The sequence below is a fragment of the Haplochromis burtoni genome, unplaced genomic scaffold, assembly GCF_018398535.1.
Source record: "Haplochromis burtoni strain Fernald_Lab_line unplaced genomic scaffold, NCSU_Asbu1 Contig_111, whole genome shotgun sequence".
Lineage (NCBI taxonomy): Eukaryota > Metazoa > Chordata > Actinopteri > Cichliformes > Cichlidae > Haplochromis > Haplochromis burtoni.
In genome coordinates this window covers 1,569,843-1,593,116 of record NW_024582472.1, presented here as the reverse complement: position 1 = coordinate 1,593,116, position 23,274 = coordinate 1,569,843, and the positions used below count along the sequence as shown (strand labels likewise).

General features: G+C 39.1%; 1 protein-coding gene across 8 annotated transcripts in view; it reads right to left on the bottom strand.

The window, feature by feature from the left end:
- The window catches only part of kcnt1b (potassium sodium-activated channel subfamily T member 1b), a 72,104-nt gene that overhangs the window by 42,234 nt on the left and 6,596 nt on the right, over nt 1-23,274 (bottom strand). For 4 of the 8 annotated variants that reach the window (XM_042223441.1, XM_042223440.1, XM_042223442.1 and 1 more), the window contains exons 4-5: nt 22,214-22,381; nt 2,015-2,053 (exon numbers count right to left, since the gene is read on the bottom strand). In XM_042223441.1, coding sequence (XP_042079375.1) covers nt 2,015-2,053; nt 22,214-22,381 — 207 coding nt within the window. Of the gene's footprint in view, nt 1-2,014; nt 2,054-9,321; nt 21,333-22,213; nt 22,382-23,274 lie in introns of those variants that run through there. The other 4 variants (XM_042223444.1, XM_042223445.1, XM_014335672.2 and 1 more) reach the window with 3 other exon arrangements.

Sequence of the window (23,274 nt, the reverse complement as noted above, 5' to 3'; positions counted from 1 at the left end):
CTTCAAGATTCCTCATGGTGTTGCCAGGGTAATGCAACTGCTGCACCATGGAAACAAGGTCAATCACCCCACAGTGAATACAGTTTAAAAGGCGTATCCTTTAACACAGTGTTAAAATGCACTGCCTTTAATTAAGCACTTTTTAGTTAGGTATAGCTCAACACACCCACAATGTTCAACCCAACCTCCAACTGTATAGCCAACAAAGTAGCATTACACAGCAGTACGAAGTATTCTATTAGCAACCACAGCTGAAAGGTCTGCTGCTGACAAGTAATACCAGTTTTTCTTGAACAAGCGTTTTCAATAAGAGCCAAAGGAAAATGAATAGTAATCAAATGTGTTTTCTGTTAACTGTGGTTTCATTAAATATACATGTAACATATACATTTGTTACACAGACAGTCAGAAAAAACAAATACATGAACAGATAACCGATAAAGTAAACACACACAGATTCACTGTCATTAGTGTATGTGACATTACCATTCCCAGTTTACTAACAGGATGGTTAATCAAGAATAAAACCGCAGCCTTAAAGGTCAAATGACCTGTCATTTCTGACAAAGGAGGGAGGATCTTGACATTTCAGCTTCTTTTGCGGTGTGTCGGTAAAAGGTTGGAGCATTAATGTTGCTGAAGGATTAATAATGTTAAAGGACGTGTCACAAATTCAATGTTTGTTTGGCAGGTGTTTACATCTACAGGTTAACCATAGCTGCTATTGCACATTATTCATATGTTGGACAAGACGAGACAACTGCTCCCATAAACACTACAAACTTCCTCTATCGCTCTACAAGTTCAATAAATAACCCATAATCTGACTATAAATTTGTTGTTGTTTATTCAAACTTTTAGATCTGAATAATTCAAACACCAATATATATATATGCTGGAAAATCTTCCCCCCCCCATTTATTCATCCATTTTCTTAACATCAACTTATCCAATTCATGGATGGAATCTATTCCAGCCATCAGGAGCAACATCAGGGGCAAAACCAACATTCACGGTCACATTCACACCTACAGCCCCACACAGAAAGAACCCAGCACTTCATTGCAACAGGACTAGCAGTTGGAGCACAGAGATGATGTGACTTGTACCAGTCAGTCACATCAATAATAACCACTGACAGGGGATGTAAATAACATTGATCATCTCATTAAAATGTATTGTTTTAATGTGAAACTGTAGAAAAGGTTTCGATGATGTTGTTGACTGGTATACATTTACACTTTGCACTTGTCATTTCGAGTCATAACTCTGACAGCTAAAGGAAAACCACCTACAGAAGAGAAGGAATTCTACAGATTTCATATTCAGGTTTTACCACGTTATTTATGATCCATCACCTACAGCCACAACCCAAAATCTGAGTTATCGCTGAAATGTCTCAATTTCCCAAAAGGTATTGCAGTATAAAAAAAAAAAAAAAAAAAAGACCATCTAACTCGGTCGGTCTAAAAGATGATAAACATTTCAATGATTTTCAACTCACCAACATGCACATTATATGGTAAGTAAGGCATGAATAATTTCCATGTTAGTGTTTTCAGCCCCCATTTCAACAATATTTAGCTCTTTGTTTTTCTAGGAATTCTGTCATATTTGCTCACACAGTTGCATGTTTCAAGCCCACAAATGGACATTGACAACACTGAAGTGGTGAAGCCTGGCGTGCACATTCAGTTGAAAAACAAATACACCAGCATTTACTTTATTGAAAGCTACCTTTCCAACATTTACAGTGGTATGATCAAATGTGGCCAGTTTCCATAAATGGACCAAACATCTTTTCCACAACAACTGTTGAAAAGGTAGCCAAAGAATGACCTTTCTGCATCATCTACCAACTTTGCAACTTATCACAGTAATGGCATTATGTTTACACATGGTGTAGGCAAAATCCAGTGAAAAGTGCTTTATGCATATGCTTTGGTGCTCGCAGTCCAGTTATCACTGCAGACACAATCCATGCCATGCAAGCATGATGCTGCCAGAGACTTACTGGGCATTGGTTGAGTCCATACTGTACTCCTCCTGATACCTGGACGCAGCACACACGGACACAGATAGGTACAGGTTAGGAGAGAGTGGGGTCAAGAAAGCAGGAAAGGGAAGGAAAGGATGAAAAGCAAGAAAAGGATGCCACTGCAATGTAGTTTCATTACTTGCATCTTAGTTATAATGGAGCCAATTTCAAACTTCAGAGAGAATTTTAAATCAGTTGTGCAGCAAGAAAGGCCAAAGTGGAATGTGACAATATGTTAGTGAAATTCCTAAAGGAATTCTACCTAAGGCATATAAAATAAACAGGTTAACCAAATACTATATGTGAGTGGCTGTTTCTTACTGCAAGACTTTTCCACCAGGTTTCATTAAGTCACCATTAAACTTCACATGCAAGTAAATATAAACATTTACAGTGGATACTGGTTATATCTGAGGTTAACGTGACATAAAAAAGCATTAAGTTAACCATAAGAACAGATGGAACACTTAACGCAAACCACAGGGAGTCAGTGTACACATCCTCAGGGTCAGTCTCAAAGTTGCCATATTGAGATGACCGTTAAAAGAGAGGAAGTATGTAACACTGAGGGAGGTGACAAACAGAGACATACCCAGATAATTTCACTCACTAACAAATGAATAGATCTGAGGCGCAAAGGGTCACAGGTTAAATGTACAATTTGATTTGAAGCAGAAGAAGTAGTCTTATGTCGATTATTTTCTTACATTCTTCTCACTGAGGCTGAAAGTTGTAGTATTTTATATAATATAGTGTGCATTTTTGTCTGACAACAAATCAAAACGTATGAGTTTTTAAATGGGATTTTTCTTTTATACTGTAATACATAACGTCACAGATTCAAAGATGGAAACAACATGAACACAGTAATTACACAGGTACAAATTTCATGGAAAAAAAAATTCTTGTCTGGGGTCTTGTCTGAGTCAAAAGGCCATTCATGGGGCAGACTTTTATTACACAGATTTTTCTCATTTTAATACCAGTGATTCTTCTTTTGTACACTGCTTTCATTTGGTATATATTCAGAGTATCACTTTGGGATTAGGACATTACTTTCCTTTGTTTTAAAGTGAGAAAATATACCTTAGCTTTGTGTGAGAGAAAAATAAATGTGATATTCTGTCTTCGTACTTATGAACTTGAGGTAAAAGTAAATATAGAAGAAATCACAGCACAGCCCTTTCCTTTAACTCTTGTAAACGGTATGTATACATACTATATGTATACTATATTCAGTCAGGTAACACCACATGTTCAGCTGCCCCCACTCCACCCTTAAGTATTCACTATGACCTATGAAAATATCCCAATAACCCCCAAAAACTCAAAAAAAAATTGAATTTACTGTTAATCTAGTAAGTAAGCTGCTTCAGTGTCTGGAGTATATTTAAAAATATTCCATATCAATTTTGGGGAAAAGTGAATGGACAAAGGGTGGGTTGAATTGTCTTTGAAATCTCTACATGAACAAGGTCTTTATATCAGTCAAACCTATAAAAAAAAGAGGTGGTGGAGGAATATGTGTTGAAAATAAAGACTGCAGAGCTGAGAGGTTTGCGTTGAGAAGATTGTCAAAACTCTAAATGGACTAATGGACTGTCCATTCCACTCAGGAAATAGAGAGGTCACAAGGGAGGACTTTGCCATTTCAGTAATTAATCAAGCACGTTTTACCATCTCAACAATGGCTCTCACTTCCAACATGCCAGTGAAAATGGGTTTCATTCTAATTTCCAAAGATCAGTGTCCATGTACACTCATTTATCTGCAACTTTCTTCTAATGGCTCAATATCCTGAAACTAGGGCTGCACGATTAATCGTTAGAAAATCGCGATCTCAATTCATACTTATGTGCGATCTCATTTCCAAATGACAACGATTTAAAAAATAAAAATAAAAAATAAGACGGCGATTGTACCGCATTTTGATCCGGGACGTAATCTGCATGAAAACAAGCGCTCACTCTTCCTGCTCAACAAATGACAAGGGCGGAGCCTTATACCACGTGATACAGAAGCTGGCTGCTAAAATTGGCAGGGAAAAAAACAACGGAGAGCACGTAGGGGATGACGAGAAAGTGACAGGAGAAAATCTGTCCCCGTCAACCACCCAAACATCAATAACGGGAACCTTATACAGCGCTTCCCTATACCCGTCGAACTCCCGCAGGCACAAAGAACTTACAGAGGCTATCACTTATCACCTGACCAAAGATATGGCTCCCATCAACACTGTGCAAAACGAGGGATTTAGGAAAATGATCAACACCCTAGACAAACGCTACACAGTGCCGTCCCGCAACTATTTTTCTATTGTTGCACTACCTGCTCTATACACGCAGTGTCGAGCAACAGTGGAGACGGAATTTCAAGCAGTACAACATTTTGCGGCAACAACAAAACGTGAGACATTTGTTGTTTTTATGTTTATTTATTGTTTTTATGTTCAGTCTCACCTGAAGTTGATGTGCAGTTAATAAGTGCAATAAATATTTATACTGGAAAAGAAAATCGTGAGAGAATTGTGACCTCAATTCTAAGCAAAAAAATCGTGATTCTCATTTTACGCAAAATCGTGCAGCCCTACCTGAAACCAAGCAATTCTTTCTTCAAGTAATCTAGAATGATGTTAAAAACATTTCTACAACCTTAAATGATTAATAACATCACATTTTCCACTTCTGAAAGACAGATTCAATTCAGTAAATTCACTTTGAGAATTTAGCACACACAGAACTTTAAGATAAAAAAAAAAAAAGTGGACTGCTGGACATTTTTGGGAAATTTCTGAACCATACGAAACACACTGAACCAGGTTTGCAATGCAACACTTTACTAATTTTCTAACAGTTTTATTAGTATATTATCATTGCTTATTACTACATTTCAGCAGTTTGAGATGTTAATTCAGAGTTAAACCAATGAGCAAATGATTAGTTGGCTTATACAAGAGATAATGTACATAAAAACAGGACCATCACTGCTCTGCTGTGATCCCGCTAGTGATTTGGTGGATATTTCACAGCACTTTACTGGTCAATAAAGATGCTATCTGGCTACTAAGAGCTTAAACAATTTAGAGGCTAAAATGAATGGAGACTAGCTTACAACAGATACACTGGATGCAGAGTCTAATCTGTCCCGTTTTCAATTATAATTCAGACGTTATTAGATTATGTCATTAACGTCATGCCTTAGTATACTTAAGATCAAATAATTACAGTAAAGAACAACTTGATTCTCACCTCTTTGGAGCAGATCTGGAGCGAAGGTGTGAGCGGAGGTACTGAGTTATGTGCAACATGACCAGCACTTTCAACGTATGTTTTCCAGTAACATTCAGCTGTGAGAGCTACAGAGATAATGTGGGAGGGCTTCATGCACTTATACTTTATGACTGCAGAAATTACAAAGGCAAATGGGAAGTGTAGTTTTCAGTCTGGTAGCTTGCCATACTGTTCTCCACACATCCCAGAAGCAACTCAAGAGACTCACACTGCAGCATCTCCATTTCATACAGTAATCCTAGACTGAAGTTTAGATGGTAAAGATACTAAATGGTCAAAATGCCCTTAGTCGCACCTTCCCCAAGTCAACTCCCATTACCTTTACCTAATGTTATTCCCCTGCTCCCTCATCACATTTTCTGTCTGTATTCACAGAAAAAGCTAACAGCAAAAGTATCATTCTGGTATATAATATATACTATTCTTCCACTTTAAATCTTGAAAACTGGAGTAACAAAATGAATGAAGGGAGGTTATATGCTTTGCAACAGTGTCAAATATTACTTAGCATAAGTTACTACTTAGAGCAGGTACAGTAAAGAATTATTACCTATAATATCTCTGCTGATGCAATAATAAACATCACAAAGACAAACCTTATCACATATTACATATATACTGTGGAATTTGTCCCTTTTATATCTTTGGGATTATTGGGTCTAATCGAACAGCAGTTTTGTGGCCGTATTGAGTTTTCTACTTAATCCTACTATAAAAGCTACTTTCGGCTACTCACCTGCCAGACGGGGTCAGCACAGCAGCTAGCTCTGCATTTTTGATTTAGCCTGGTTGTCCTCCCTGACAAAACACCAATGGTGATTTGTTTGTTTGACTGTAACTGAACCAACGACCTTCTACTTGCCCAGCATTTTTGCACAAATTTAATAATTTAAAGTCAACTTTGATGCTTTAATACTGAAGAGGTAATATTAAGTGTACAAGGATACAAGTACACAAGTAGTTTGCTAACTTGGCTAAAAAAGCAGAAGCACTCTGGACTGACAGACGTGAGCTTCGTGGAAGGCTCTGCGTTGCTGAAATGTCAAATGGGATAAAGCCTACGCTGCACATCAGTCACTCTGCCTTTTATCAAGTTCTTACGCAGCTGACCTAAAAAATTCAAATCATCCTTTGCAATATCCTGGTCCATTCTTAGTGAGAATATACAGTGAATAATAGTGCCTCAGCAAGGCAGACCAAATGCTCGATTTGCAAACACATTTTTCACTGCGAGGACAAAGTGGTGGAGAAGATGGACGAAGCCAAAATAAATCTGCATGTGTTTATCAGTTCTGACAAATTCCTGCATTTAAAAGATGATCCTTCTCTCTCTGTTACTGAAAATCCTCCAAGACTTAATTAGTCTCTCACTGCCTGCAATATTAAGATGTCAATAACGGCCAGAGAATCGATATAAACAAACATAGAGGTGTTGTAAATTATGTCAAAATAGATGAATTCCCTATAGACCGTGCTATACGATGGACCAGATTATTGATTCTTTTACTCTCTCCACATCCTTTCATTCCTGAGCCAGCTGGACAGAAATCGCCCGCTGGACAGAAATCCCCGCTGACCACATTTCACAACCCAGAAAGCTCTCAGATTACAGACATCACCCTGCAAGTGACTTGGATAAATTAATACACTTTTTTTTTTATCTCTGCAAAAATCTGGTCATGTAATGATTGGATGAAAATGAAGGCCAACTTTTATTAATTTATGTCCTCAATTAAGATATAAGCCCTTGTCAACAAAACTCGCTACCTTGTAAACAAAGGAGATGGACCGCGCTCAGGGCAACTGGCCAATTAATGCATTAGGTTTTACAGCCAACCCGTTTGTAGATAGTGTACTAGACAACCCTTTAAACAGTCTTGGATGGCAATAAAGCAATAGTCAATATTGTTCAGTGTCTCTAAACCTATTCTTACAGTGTTCAGCTGCCAACAGACTTACTGGCTTTTGTTGGGTTTTAATTGCTCTTACGGATCTGAACTGTCACTTTGACTATATCCACCTACAGGACACCAGTAACTTCAAAAGCTTCATCTCCTCCCTCAGTGTCAAAATCACACATTATAATTTTGGCTAATTATTCACTGTCTTTGCCAGTATCATCATCATCACAAGTACTGATGTGTCATCTCTGAATAATGTTTTCATTAGTGTATATTTCTCCTATTTTTTTTGGTAGCACTGATGACTGAGCTCACCTATTTGCATATATAGGACTTTAAACCTCTGTCTTCATTGTCTTGATCACAGCTGTAATTGCAATTTTTAGTAGACATGTTTTGTTATCTGCTCTACTGTCATGTTCACCACACTGAACATCCGTTTGAACATAACGGTTAGGATTTGACAGCTAATAAAGCTTGACAAAAAACACTGAAAAAAGGAAGACTGAAGACAAAAATCAATATGAAACACTGGGTTTGTCCCTGTGATGTTGTGAGAGCTTTACTTTGCAAGGTAAAGTTCTTGAGAAACCAGTATGGACTATATGAATAATTGGAACTGAACGGAATCGATAGATGGCTCCCATTTAGTGATAGCTCAAGCCTCAACTCTGATTTATGTCCACCTGAATTCTCAGGGCTTTAGACATCTCTGCCAACTCTGTAACAAACTCTGACATCCTTCCAGATCTGTCATCCAAAATCCAGTAGCTAAAGTTGAGGCAGCTTTGCAGAGGTGTGTGTATGGTTTTAGCTGAGAAAGTGAAGGGTGGATTCTGTGGTAAAAACTGAATGTTTCTAATCTATCCTCGATATTTAATTAAAGGTTTTGGTTTTTTTTGTTTTTATTAAAGTTTCTAATAAACAATGTAGCCAATTATTTTAGGATTATGATTTTTTGATCCAAAAGTGCTGCATTTGACATTCTTCCTGTAATCACATTGTTTAGCTATTTCCCATGCCACTCTGTTGCTTTTGTAGCCTCAATATGGATATTAAAATCACAACCAACAGCAAATGTTCCATCATTCAGAACAGATTAAATCCCAGCAGATCTGATCAAACATGCAGATAAATATCAGTATTTCACATAAAAAGTGAGAAGAAAAATATGTGCTATAAATATTGAGAGACAGGGCACACTGCACCACCAGCATACTGGCTGTGCAGTAGTTTCTGAAGCACAGCCAAATAAGCACACTCTGTTTTCAGTCAACCCAACCTCATAACCTGCAGATAACAGTGCAAATATTAGCTTGAACAGCAGCATTTCTGCAGCTCTTGAGTTCTTTTGTCTCTGAAAGAAAAAAAAAATGCATCCCTCAGTTGTTACAGGAACCACATCTAATTTGACTATCAAATTGTAGCAGAGTAAAAGCAGATTTTATGGACTGGTGCCCGCACATTGTGAAATAACATGTAGTATTTTTATATAGGGAGGGGGTATGTGAGGAGCTCTCCTGTGGTTTGCATTTTTATTTCATCTATCAATCTAATATATATGCATTAATAATATTAAAAAAAACTTAGCTCATGCAACCTGCAAAAGACTACTTCTACCCCACAAAAACTCTCAGATTCATAAAATTGTAATGGGAATGCAGCATCCACTGAATTATGTAATCCCATACACTGCAGTCATTAAATGAATCCCATTGATGCCTGGAGCAAAATGACTCACGACAGAAATGTTTGCGATCATTCAGCCATCTGTCGTGAAAGTGACTCAAAGAGTCGTACTGGTTGCCTTAATGTTTAATCCCAATGGGAAAATATAGCCTGTAGGACCCGATGCGTAACTACCGTAGTTCCCACACTACGCTGTAAATTTGTGGGAAATGTCAGTTTACAGGCGGACAGCTTTAATGGTAATGAAATATTGATTACGACTACTGTTAATTACCAGCCAAGTTATTAGGAAGACTTGATGTGCCGGTCGCTTGCAACACCGTATTACCGTGAGGATGCTGCGTGTGTGCAAGCGAGCTGCATTTAGAAACATGCGCCTTTGGTGCGGATCTGCGGCAGCTACCTTTGGTCGACATCGCTCCCCAAAGAGCCGATGGTCCGGAGAGGGTTGGAGGGATTGACCCAGGTGGGCTCTGGTGTTTTCTGCACATCGGTCTTGACGTCTGGGTCGATCTCCGAGGGAGAGGGCGTCAGCTTTGCGCCTGCCATGCTTCCCGAGTGTTACCTCCAGCAGAGAACGGCCAATATGTTTTTTTCCTCCTGGTGTCAAAATGGGCTCAGTTAGCGACCGACACCGCCGGAAAACCGCATCCCGGTCTCACTGGTGGTGCACGAAGGAGGACGAAGACTGTCTCTCTCCCTGTCGCATCACGGGGTCCTCAGACACACCGAGGGAAGCATGAACTTGTCTCCTGTTAATCGAATCTACCTCCATCCCTGATGGAGATAAGAGATCCTCACGTCGTCACGGTGTAGCGTCAAGAGCTCGACCAACCGGGCTTCCCAGCATGTTACATAACCAAGATGCTCAAATTTAATGACCGCCGATTACTTTTGATCAGGCCAACGTGCCCTTCATTCTTCTTCAGTCCTGTCCCGCAGTAAATCGTCCAGTCAGCTAAAACGAGCTGAAGATTTAGATGCGCCTACACCTTATTGAAACAGTTTTAATGATTAAAAATAGTGCTGAAAATAAATCAAGCTGTCCTCATCTCAACTTCACTGGAAGCTCTAGAAGTGCTATCCTTTCAGTAGCTGCAGATACGAGTAACGAAAAACCACATACAAATGAGCAGGTGGATAGGCAAACACTTCAGGCATGATCGTGCTGGTTTGCATGGGAACACGGGACACCTGGAGTTGACATGATATTAGTGTGAGAGTGTGCAGGTGATGAAAAAGAAACCACCAGAGTTTAAAGTTGTAAATGACAAAAAAAATAGGAATTGATTTTACGAAGTCATTTTTTAAAGAAAAATATTAATTAAAAAGTGTTTTTAAGAAGCCTGAACTGTTAGAATAAAACTCAACATGTAAACATGAATTTAACACCGAATTATATGTCCTTTGGGTTTTTGTCAAGTCTTGTAACGGAAGGAGGGCTCTAGTCTCGGTTAGTCAGAGATAAAGGACCCATAATGTACATATTAAGTCATTCAAAGGGAAACCAACGTTGCAGCCACTGATCATTTTGTATGTAAACTGCTTAACACATACTGAACCAGGGATTAAAGATGTGAAGGTATTCTGCAACAGTTTACCTCTTTTGATTTATCTGCTCAATAACTTTATCCTGAATTTCCATACCACACCATACCAATTTTACTTGTAAAACACTTCTTAAACAACCACAGCTGATACAAAGCGATGTATACAAAAACTAACTTCATTGGTAGTCACCTCAAAAGAGGCCTTTAGACTAAAACAGGACAGGTAAAAACAGGTAAGTAGCCTTGCAAATATATTTAAACTCTGTACAATATGGATGTTGTCATCAAAAACCCAAGTCTGATTGCCAGATTTTTCACATTTTATTTATAATTCAAATTTATGTCATCTAATAAAAACTGTCTTGCTCACTGAAAAGATTCTTTAGGCATTAATCTAGAATAGTTACTCAAAATCAGTTACATTCCTCATCTTCTGTTCATGATTACAAGCTCACAGACCTATTGTTGGTTATGTGTTTACAGTGTGGTTTATTCCTAATTTAGCCAAAGCAGCCATACATGCTGAACTCCCATTGGTAATGCATTTACAAAACACATTACACACTCCATTTGTGATGCAGATGCTGATCTCAGTTCAACCTGCAGGAAACATTTTAAATTATCTGCTTAAAGTACCCTGGGGATTAGAGAGGCTGGCTTGTGGATGACTGAACGGTTACGTCTTCAGTTTTAGTGGGAACAAGTACAAAGAGATCTAAGTGTGAACTACCTTAACAATCCCATCTGTAACTATAGCATACAGTCAGTTTGGATTTAAGTACAAATGAAACCAACCTTTTACAACAGCCCTTTTTCCAAAGGTAGGATTGATCGCTGGATTAGTTTATGTTCTTTTTCATATTGCACTGTTCTAAAAACATGCTGATTAAACTCTATTTTGAAGGCTGCAGTTTACAGTAGTCTTATACTTTATTGCATTTTACCAAGCTTTAGTGGGAAACAGGGTCAATAAAATTCGAGGAACACTTGTTGATATTACCCAGTACCCAGTAGCTCATGTTCTCTAAAAATCAATGTGTGCATACTCGTAAAATCATAGACAATAATGCTGTCTCCGTGTACTAAAGTCATTTATCTCTGTATAAATATTTGTCAAGCAGCGCGGTGCTGCATTTCAAACTGTAAACTGATAAATGAATCATGTTGTATCATGTGACACATACTCTCGCCAAGACTGTGTTCGTGATCCAAAGTGCTGGAAAGGTAATAGCTGACCATAAGGAAACAGTCCGAAGCATAAAATGACAGTTAATGGAAAGAGAAAAGCATAAAACCAGACAGTGGATTCTAAATGAGTTCATGAGTAGCAGGAAGAAATGTACAGATTTGAGCACAGAGACACTTAGTGGTGAAATAGAGGATTGCAGACAGTGTAGCTGATATTTTACAGTATATCTAACCACACAGATGGCAGTATAGTCCTGGGTTTTATCTCATGTGAGGCTGCAGTAACGAACATCTTTGAACGAGCTGTTCAACCCTTGCAGTTACTTCAGGTGAAGCCCAGACCCAACTCAGGGTTAAAAACGAGATTTAATGAAGCACAAAAGAAGTCCAGAAAAGCAAATCTAAAATATACAAATGCAAGAGTAAGCTAAGAACTTAATGCAGCGTGATTAGTCGAACAAGTGCCATTGTTCACACTGGATATTTGCATTAATTACATTAGTGGGTAGCACAATGCAGGGATATAACAAACATGTTAAGAGAGGAGTGAAGCCTGCTGGTTGACTATAGCTGGCACAGCCTTCCACTTAGAAATGCTTGGCAGAAGAACTAAACACAATTATGCAAGATGAGTAACTTCCAGCTGCGAAGATGAAAGGAAAAAGACATTTCTTTTAAAAAAGAAACAGGGTTTTGGGGGCAGAGCTGATGTATGCAACATCATGCTGCGCCATAGTGCTATTGCTGTCACTGTTGAGCTGTATAGCTGGATGCACAACAGCAGCTAATTTATTTGTTTAGAAATGGACACTCATATAGTGGGATTTTTTTTTTTTTTTTAAAGCAGTCACCTGACAGCAACATTTATTTGCACTTAATGTTTTGAAAGTGGTAAAAGCTTGTTAGACTGAACCAAAGCTGCTGGTGGGCCTAATAAGTCTCCCTTTAAATCTCCGTGATCACTGGGGTCGCCTCAGCATCGTGCTTCGTGCTGCAGATGAGAGTTGAGAGCTGTGATAATGCTTCCTCTGTCAAAACATATTAACGCAGTGAGCTAGCACTGCTGTGGGTGAGCTGTCTCCCTGTGCTCAGTATAGCCAAAGAGGAGGAAGAAGTCTAGCCAATTCCACTGGCAGGCTTACACACAAGAGTGTACACATGCATCTGAGCACTGCAAACGGGGATCCTACTGCTTGCTAACTGCAAACTTGCCAGAGGCTGTTTGGTGCGGAAAAGGTTCAACAACCATTTATCAGTCATAACCTTATGTTCTCTTCCAAAAATGAAGATGACTGTGGAACTTTACTTTAGTAGAATGAGTATGCCAGAGCGCTTGATTCATCCATAATAATAATAATTAGAAGAAACACGCCATCAACTCTTCAAAATGTCAGTTGAGCTGTTAAGTTATTTATGAACAGAGAAAACTCGCTAAAGTAATAAGAAACACTACTTCAGTTTGTGCAACATGTATTTCCACCACAACCATCTCGGTAAACTCCTGAATATTTTTCCCCCGATACAAATACGTTTGAAACCTTTTCTGGCACTTTCGTTAAGGCACATTAATGGCAAACAAATCGACAGTTTCATGAATAAAACAGCTGCTCCCAGCATGACGCTGTACCAAAAATGAGTGGCACGGCTCTCTTCATTTGCCTTACATGAAAGCATCCACTATATACTCCAGTTAGTTTACCTAGATACTCGTTTACTAAATGAACAGCTGAATCATGTAATAATTCAAAAACATACCTGCAATTTTCATTTCACTTACAATAAAATTACTGTTCAGCCTATATAGTACTGATCACTCAGTGTAAACAACCTGAAGGAACATACAAGCATAAAGAACTTTAATGATGCATTTAAATTAACACACAGTTTAGTTAATAGTTTGCACAGTTTGAAAAAGAAAATCTGTTAAAACAAGAAAGTGCACCACTTTATCTTATTTAGCCTTTAAGACCATCACACATCAATTGCAGATTTCAGAAGCTTATACCACAGAACTTCTATGTCAACAGTTTACTAACACAGCACATGTCTGCTCATGAGCAAGCAAGGCTGCTACATTAACACTCATGTACAAGACAGGAAAGTGAATCCAGGACAGACTGAATATAAAGGAACAGAGAAAATTGCTATAATGCTATGATGTGAGGTGCTGTAGACAGGAGATGAAAAAGTCATCAGGTGATTGGCAGGCAGATGAATTACTTGAAAGGACTGCCACTGGGCTCTTTCCTAAAATACTGCTGCACATTCATGATCAGTGAACCACAGCAGCTTTATTGATTATAAAACATTTACCTGATTGCCTTTAGGCAGGAGAACCAGATAATCACAGCAGCACACATGAAATCACCCTACAACACAGCTATACAACAGCAACTTAAGATAAATTTATAAGTGATAATTAGTGTTAAAGCTTATTATACTCAAGGCAAAAAGCAGTTGTTGTAACATTTAAGAAAAACATGGGAACGCTTTCAAATTCAAAGCCAGTTTTAGTATTTAGGTTTTGCAGTTTTGCTAGACCCTTTGAACTAGTGGGTAGAAATGTGGTTGGCCATTGCTAAATAATCCACTATGTGGAGCTGTACTTGCATCCTCAATACCGGAGCTCCCTGGTCTATGTTTACAAGCTCAACCAAGTACTTCCATCATTGCTTTTGCTTATTAAAGTCTGACAAGCCAAGTCCACTGATGCTAATTAAGTTGGCAAGACAAAGCACGAGAGCTAAATGGCAAATGCACCAGAGATTTCAAGGCTCAAAGATGCAGTGGCCCAGAAGAGAAACAAATTCTGAGGGGGTAAATGAAATCTTAATTCTTCTCAAGCACCACCTTCAATAATTCTCCCTTTGCAGTCTTTCTCTAATTGCACGTCCCACTTGAGCTATCCCTCTGAGACTATGCACTCAGACACTGTGATGTTCCAAATGATTTCATATAAAGACTAATAAAACCTTTTATGAGAGCTGCATGCTCATTCCTTTCTGCTTAAGCAGGTCGTGTCATTTTCACTAATACCTCCACTGCGCTGATGGGAAATAAATCTGGCTAGAAATCGTCGAAACAGAGCTCCCTACAAATTGGGCTTTTTAGCAATGCAACGCTTCGACAGACTCATTTCCACCATTTCCGCTCACTGGCTGAACAAATCCTTAGAGAAACTTGTCTCAAAATAGACAGAAATTGGACAACATGCTTGGGTCCTGCACTTCATTGTGACAATAACAACAACTCTTAAACTCACAGCATGTCAAGAAAAACACAGCCACTCCGCAGCTAATGAGAACAAGTCTGCCGTCCTTAAGTGTCGCCTACCCACTCTGCGCTGATTGCGATGACTAATGCCACCTATGGTCTTAATTTCAAGCTCTGTTTGCTAAGCGGAAATGCACATGTCACCAGTAACAACACACACACACACACACATTTTGAAGCACATCAGACTTTTAAGTGAGATGACGTCTGGAAGTCATCAGGTCGAAATTGGCGATGCAAAATGTCTCATGGTATTCAAGTTGCCGTTTCTCCTTTATCATTACATACTAATAATTTGGACAGCATGGAAACTAGGGACACAAACAGGCGATAGCTTAATTACAATGCTTGCCACAGCAAATGAAACGACAGCTGTCATTTGTTGCTATCAACAAAAATTTGGAAAATGCTGCTATATGTAACTGCTTATTAGCTACATATAATCATATAATCAAATGAAAAACTAGTGGAGGAAATGAGAGATACAGTGTTTTGACATACATACAGCAGTTTGAATCAGGTCACTGTAGTCATAAACACTTTGTGGTGGCAGAAACCAGTGAGTACCCCTGGAAATGTTCAAGAAGGAAACGTTTATAGAACACTATTACTGAAATGCTGAGATTTAAGACAGAAAACCAATAAACAGACCAGACTAAAGGAATTGTAAACACACTTGAGACAAAGTAGGTGATGTATACATGATTCAACTACAGAGTTACATGTCAGAAGAGTTAAGGAATATATTTAGTGAATAAATGAGTCACATGGTGATATTCTGTGACATTACATTTAATGTATACTAATTTATACTAATTTTATTTATACTATTATACTATGAAGTAACTTATTTTTTTATCACTGCGGTTACAACGTGATGACCGAATATCCAAGGATCCTAAAAAGTCCAGACTTTGTTCCCTCATTCTTCAATTATTCAAGCTACAGTCAGTGTATAGAGGCTCCTGCAGTGAATAATTAGACTTGTTTATCATCACCCACATATTGTACAGCTGCATTTTATGTCCTTGCCTGTAGCTATAGGTACTACATGAGTTTTTTATGCAAAGACCAATCAACAAATCTTGGTATATGTCCTGGAGAGGAATGCAAAGTACAAAAATGTATTTTGTTTAATATACACATGTAAACAAATAAAAGCTCTTAGGGTCCTGTTGATCTTATATACTAGGCTTTCCAGGATCCATGTTTGAGGCATTGAGTCATAGGCTTTCTTGTATTTAATCAGGCAGTGCACAGGTTGGTGAGCTTGATCTTGCAGTCTTGGGCAACAGCTCTGTCTACAAATAGCTGGTGTTTTCCCGCTCTGGTACACTGCTAATTCCTTTTTGTGCCCAGCTAATGTATTGAGCCATGTGCCTGTTCTTCTTAGCCGCTATGATGCCTGACAGGAACTTCCATGTGATAGTAAGGCAGGTTATAGCGGCCGGTAGTTGAATGGGTCCCTTCTGGGAGTCTACTAGACACTAAGCATTGCTGTCCTTCTTCCATATCCGCAACCATTATTGCTCCTTGTCCAGCATTGGCGGGGCTGTTCTCATATTATTCCCCTTCCACTGAGAGTACACTTCTCTTACCTCTCTAGTAAACCTCTTCAACCAGCTGGTGAAAGCTGTGAGTCTTTGTCTGGCAGTCTTCAGGTAACGGGCAGCTTGGTGTTTCTTTATCGCACTTTTCTGCAGCTCCGATAGTTGGCTAACATCCCTCCGTGCTATCTTGATCTTGGCCTCTAGTCTCTTTCTCCATGGACGGCACTGTTCATCTTATCTACTGGCTGTTCATCTTATAGCCAAGCATCTCAGAAATCACAGGCACTGTGGTGTAGATCAGCTGGTTGGTTTCATTGATGGTCACAGTAAGGATTGTCTGCAATGCTGCATTCACATCTTCTAGTAGACCTACAGATGGTACTTCACTTAGGGTTTGCTTGTAAAAGTTGTGACTAGATTTGTGTTTTTCAGGGTATAGCTAGATCAAGTCAAATATAACCATATATCACTTTCTGTTTGGCTTCTTTAAAAAATAAGTCATAATTATTTGCAAACATTAAGCATAAAGCATTAGCCGTTTTATTTGAAAGAAAAAGTCAACATCAGTAACTTTGCATCAAATGTAAATGTACGACAAAAACGTCTCTGTGTGTGCTTGTTACATAAGATAATAAGTGACAAATGTATAAAGACATCAGTATAAGGACAAGTTTTTCCATTTCTGCCCCCTATATATGATGAAATGAATTTGCTGCATGCATTTAAATGGCATTCAAGTTGTTCACTAACAAAAGGCATCATTGTGTGCACGTTGCACCTGGTATTATCTGATTATATCTAGCTGGACCAATCCATCCTCATCTTTACAGTTTCACTCATCACTTTCCCTCTGGTCCTTTGTCTTTCTTCTTTCCTCCATCCCATTTACTCGTTCCAACATGTTCCCTTCCTTTGAGTTTTTGTGCTCCTTCTGCTCATCATATTCCCCTTTCGCTTTGTTCTGTATCTTATCCTCCTCCTAAACTCGGTCCGATTGAAATCATTCAGGCATCAAATCCCAATAGCCACTTCTGCCACAGAATCAGTGCAAACAAACAGCTGCTGCCAGTATCAGTGCACAATTATTGTCTCAGGATGTGTAATTCTGCATGGAGTTTGCTTTTGCAGTATTTATATGGTCAAAACAAAACCATGTTGAGTCAAAGTGTGTCCAACTCCACTTCACAAAACATGACATTTTTGATTGACCAGAAACATACAGCCTGGTGTCTTGGAAAAATCTAACAACTGAGGTTTATGAAATAATTCAGAATTATAAATGGCAATATGAATGAATGAGTCTAATCTGAGACCAGCTGTTCCTTGACAGCAGATCACAAGTCAGTATTAGATCACTACTGCAAGTGGCTCTATTTGACTCACAAGGATGTGTCGAGTTGATAAGGTGACCGATTAACACTCACCCTGTCAGCTTCACACCCAGGGGACCCTGCCTTGATAAGAGGCCAGAAGAAAAAAAAACACAAAAACACAAAAAAGACCACAGAGATAAGACAGATTCAACTAATTTTCTTCTGCTCTGTTTTTAACTCTATTGGCATTTGTACATGAATTTGGTGGGCTGTTTCCATTTCTGACTTTGATTGAGGTTAGCTGGCTGACAGACTGAGGAATAAACCCACATACACACACTCAGATATATAATCAGACATTGACAGGTCCATACACCAGCGTGCCCACACTCAGGGCACATACACGAACACCTGTTTAGTGCATGCACACACACACACACACACAAATTGCTCGACTTCAGTGTGAATGCTGCTCTTCAGCGCCCACACAACCAAGTCGTCATTATGGCCCTCTGAAACCCAACCCTGGAGATAATGACAGCCCAGGAGGGAGATTACCCCCCTCCTCCCCACACAGGCATCTACACTGTACGCCCACATCCACACTACAGACACAGAGATGAGTGGAAATAAAGGGAAACACTTACATAGACAGCACAGAAGGGCTTAATACTGTTGTACCGTCGCACATTGAACAATTTGCATTTGCGTACAAACAGAAAAACACCAAAGAATACATTCACAGTGACACTCGGGCACTTCTCCACAATAAATGAGTTCACATCCAGGCACAAAAAAAGTACGGTTTTAGTATCTGGCTTTTGTCTCCCCCCAGTCCTTTGCAAATCTAAAACACGACTACAACAAAGCAGGTTCCAGTAAACATGAGCAAGTTGAGCAATCTCATCTAAATTATGCCAATTAAAGTGAGTAGCAATAACTCTACATGCATGAGAGAACACCGTCTAACCAAAAAGCCATTTTTGTGGATTAAAACTCTTAGAATGGTTTGCAAGATAGTAATCACTGTAGAAGATAACACAAAAACGAAACAGATTACTAATATGTTTTGTTTTTGGCGATAAGGCCATAAGCAGTGAATGGCCTTATCGCCATTATTTTATTAATATTTCATTCACTTTGCAACAAACTGCCCCCTCCCCTTTATGTGCTTCTGATAACCCGGTGCCTTGGTGGACTCCCTTTGTGATGTATCTATATTTGGTGCGTTATCTCTGCAACCCACTGCCTTTAACTCTAAAAGCACATCATGACAAATGAAAGAAAAACAGATACAGAAGGTCATCAGGGCAGCAAGGTGCCGATTCCTCCCTCTGGGAGGTAATTTGTTTTCAGGCTTCAGACTTCACAAAGGTTCAGCACAGGAAATAGTCAACATCTCAACCCATGAGCATGCAGAAGATCATCAAGCTAGAAAAAGCGTGTCCCCAAGGCCCAGTGACATCATCTGTTTGAATTTCCACTCCAGAGATCAGAAAATAGGGATTACTCTGCACTGGCATAAGACAGTATCAATAGCAGTGTACTTTTTGGTGCTTTTCCTATTGATTTCCTGTGTATATGTACATGTGTATCTATGTGTTTTACAGCTGTTGTTTGGATTTGGTTATCCTCTGTTTTTCTTGGCAGGATTTGTGAATTACGTGGCTCTGTGGAAACACCAAGAATGTGCATGCATATGTACACACACACTAAGGCATACATGTGCTGGTAGCTAAGCAACAAGCTCTAATTACCTTCTGCAATTCAATAATGTTCAGCAAAACATTCATTTGCAGGGGAACAGTCTTAAGATACATGACACAGAACCCATACGGGACGAAAGATAAGAGATATGTTACCTAATGACTATATTGCCATGTATATTTTCCATGCATTTCCATTGTTAAACATACAGCGAGATATATTACACACAAGTTCTGCATTATCTCACTTTCACTTAAACCACTTGTTTGTCAACATTAAATGGCTAATGCAGTAAAAGGGAAACCTCTGCGCACTCTGGGAAAGCACACAGGAACAATAAACATGTGTGCGTGTAGTGGGGGGTGGGTTGTGGGGGTGGGGATTGTGTATTTTTCTGCTGCTCTAAATGTTATCTGTAGACACATGCCTTGCATTTCTCTCTAAAAACATAGTGATGGCGTTTAACTGATAGGATCCCCAGTGACATTAGGCAGATGAACAAAGAAATAAACTGATAGGTAGTGGTATACCAAAGCATTTGCAAGTTATCTATTCCAATTCATTAATTAAGACTTGGTCTGGCTCATTGTGAGCAAACATCAGTTATTGAAATCGTATAAACCTCAGAAATCAAACAGTACTGACAAAAAAACAAAAAACACATTGTAACTTTACTTCATTTAAATAGCAGCACAGACTCTCTAGTGACAAACTGTCCAAGTCTTTGGACCTTAGGGCAAGATAAACATCTATCTTTTTACTTTGAACCAGAGCATAATGTAAGTGAAGAGGAAAATATAATGGGCATTACTCAAAATGAAGTGTTAATCAAAATCAATATCTGCGCAGCAACTGCCCCTCTACATTGATAGGGAGAGCTTTGTTTTCTGTCAACAGTTGTTATGCTGTGATTACACCAAGCAAAGCAAAGTTTCTTTGTGGCCAGATTTCAGACAGAGTTTATGCAGCAAAGCAAACTGATATACAAATCAAGGGAAATCAGCATCTTGCAGGAATTACAATATTTTAACTTTGGAATATAAATTGCTTCTCAGTATGTCCCTTAGAGCTGGGATTATCCTGATGCTGACAATGAGAAATTGAGAACTAATTTATTGACTGTGTTTGTGGGCAGCTGGAGCTGTCTGATTCAACTGCACTTCTAGACAAGGATAGGGAGAAAAGGAGTGGGCTTTGAGAGAAGTGAGTGAAATTATAGGACTTAATGGTAAGTTCTGAAAAAATGTTTCTGATTTAAGCTATCAGTTGTACTCCTCCTCCTCCTCTGCCTTTTGTTGGATGTTAGGGGTGCACATTTTTATTATGTGAATACACCATGAGAGGTCATGTTCACCCACGTAAACACTGTCCATAATTGCCGGCTAGATGTGATTGCCACCTTCAGCTCCATCTGATTTGTCCAGGCAACTGCAGTATGAACTGGCAGAATGTCAGATACCTCCAGATACCACTAGGGTCATGCCATTTAGTGTGTTTTCAGATACAGCATCTGCTGTAGCCTAGCAAAAAAAGCTTCTTAAGTCCCCTGTCATTCCTGTTTCTTTAAGCAATTTTCACTCATTGTCTGAGAGTGTTTGGACACCTTGTGAGATAACATTGTAGGCAAAGCGTCTGGTTTTAGTCTTTGCTTATAACCACCAGTATTCATAAGTCTTTTTCTCGAACTCAAATGGATCAAATGCAACAGAACAAAATACTGAGAACACAACCACACGTCTTTTGGAAGCTTCAATGGTTCTGCTCCTTTTTCCTGTTGTTTTTAACAGGAAAGCTGTGAAAACTAGAAAACTAATATCACTTCCCTTCTCAACTAGGAAATATAACAAAGCAGTGTGTGTGTGTGTGTCATTTCTCACTCAATCAACGAGTGCACATGTATTCATGTGTGTGTTGAGTGTGGGGGGGGGGTGGGGGGGGGTGTCGTCTCCATACTTCTCCATAGTGTAGAACGGGGAACTGGATTAGGAACTGGATTCACCTACAGCAGGAACACAGCTTCAACATCACTGAGCCGCAGTGCATTCAGGATAAAACGTTATGGAAGCCTTCATATAAAGTCTCACAAGTTGAAATAGTGAAAGTTCATTTTAACACACAAATCTCTGATAAATCAAAAGTAAGTCCACCATACAAAACTTTGGCTGCCAGTTTCCTCTTTGCAAGCCAGTATACAATGGACTGCTGATCCTTTAGTGAGATGCCTTCATTTCAGCACCATGGAGAGCTCCACAGCACTCAGCCATGCCTGAGGCTAATTTTTCCCCTCTTGGGTAGCAAACAGCATCTGTTGGTCTGCCTCTCCAACCGCAGCGATAACTGTACTCCCAAACACTACAGCACTCTGGTGACTGTAGCGCCAGTCAAGGGTAAATAAATAAATAAATAAATAAATAAATAAATAAATACTTAATCCAGCTATACCCTGAAAAACACAAATCTCGTTACAGCTGTTACAAGTAGAATTTTCAGCTAATTCTATTTTATGTGATTTTCTTATTTCAGTAGAATTCTGGCCAAAGTAGTATCAGTTTGCTCAATTTATTGTCATTTACTCTAGGAGAGACTTCTTCTTAATAAAGACTGCAAGATTTCAGGTTCTCTGTTGTTGTTATTGTACAAAAAAGATCCACAATATTCCTGGGCAGTCTCTCACATGTCACACACACAAACTTAAAGAGAGCTTTTCGTGCTACCTGTCATCATTCTGAAATGTCTGGTCCCCCAGCAGCAAGTCCCTGAATCGGTAACGAGGTGGGAGCGGAGGCACCCCTGAATCCACATCGGCCATCTTGAGAGCTGAGATGTCCAGAATAACACCAGAGTTGCTGCTGTTGTTTTTCTGCACGGTCTCAGTGGATGGCCTGCATGACGAGAAAGACAGCAGAATCTGCTCAGCAACCTGTCTGCTAGTACAACAGTGACATTTTAAAACAACGTATTCAGCTGAGAACAGACACAACAAAAGTGTACGTGACGCTGTTAATCTAGAGGCTGGCTCTAACTGAAAAAGCATATTACAAAGTTTTAAAACATATGTGAGGAAAGTTATGGTTGTATAATGCACTTGTCTGCAATCACAAAGGTGGTTGCTCGGGGGAACAATGACAAACATTTTACTGTAATGCTCACATGCCAATTTATTCACATGGGACAAAAAGGAAACCACAGCAAACAGAAAAGGCCCATTATCCATTCCATGAAATCCCAAGTAAACACGACATGCATTTATGAGGATGACACACTGAGCACACTGATAATGACAATGAAGATTCTTGACCAGCTATTAAGCTCTTGTGCTGCTAACACAGCTGAGAAAACAGCTTAAGCCGAAATGGTTTGCAATGGGCACACAGACCCTATTTTAAGCCTAAATCCTGACATGGATAATAATCTAAACCATGTGACTTGATGCCACTGACTTATTTCACAAACATCTTGTATTATTAAACAAAGGAAACATACAAACATGCATACATGCATTATTCAAAAAGAAAAAAAAAATGGCCCACCAGAGGAGGAAGGGAACGACATATGAATATGCAACCTATTTACATTTTACAATATACATTATTGCTGCAGCTGCAGCCTTATTGGTCCATCCCCAATAAACATTTCCCTGGTCACATAAAACGACAGGCAAATTAAAAACTACTGCAACCAGAATGTCAACAGTTAAAATCCAGACATTAGAAATGAAGCCAGAAGGATGATGGTTTGTTGCAACAATTGCTGAGAAGTGTATATTACACTTCGT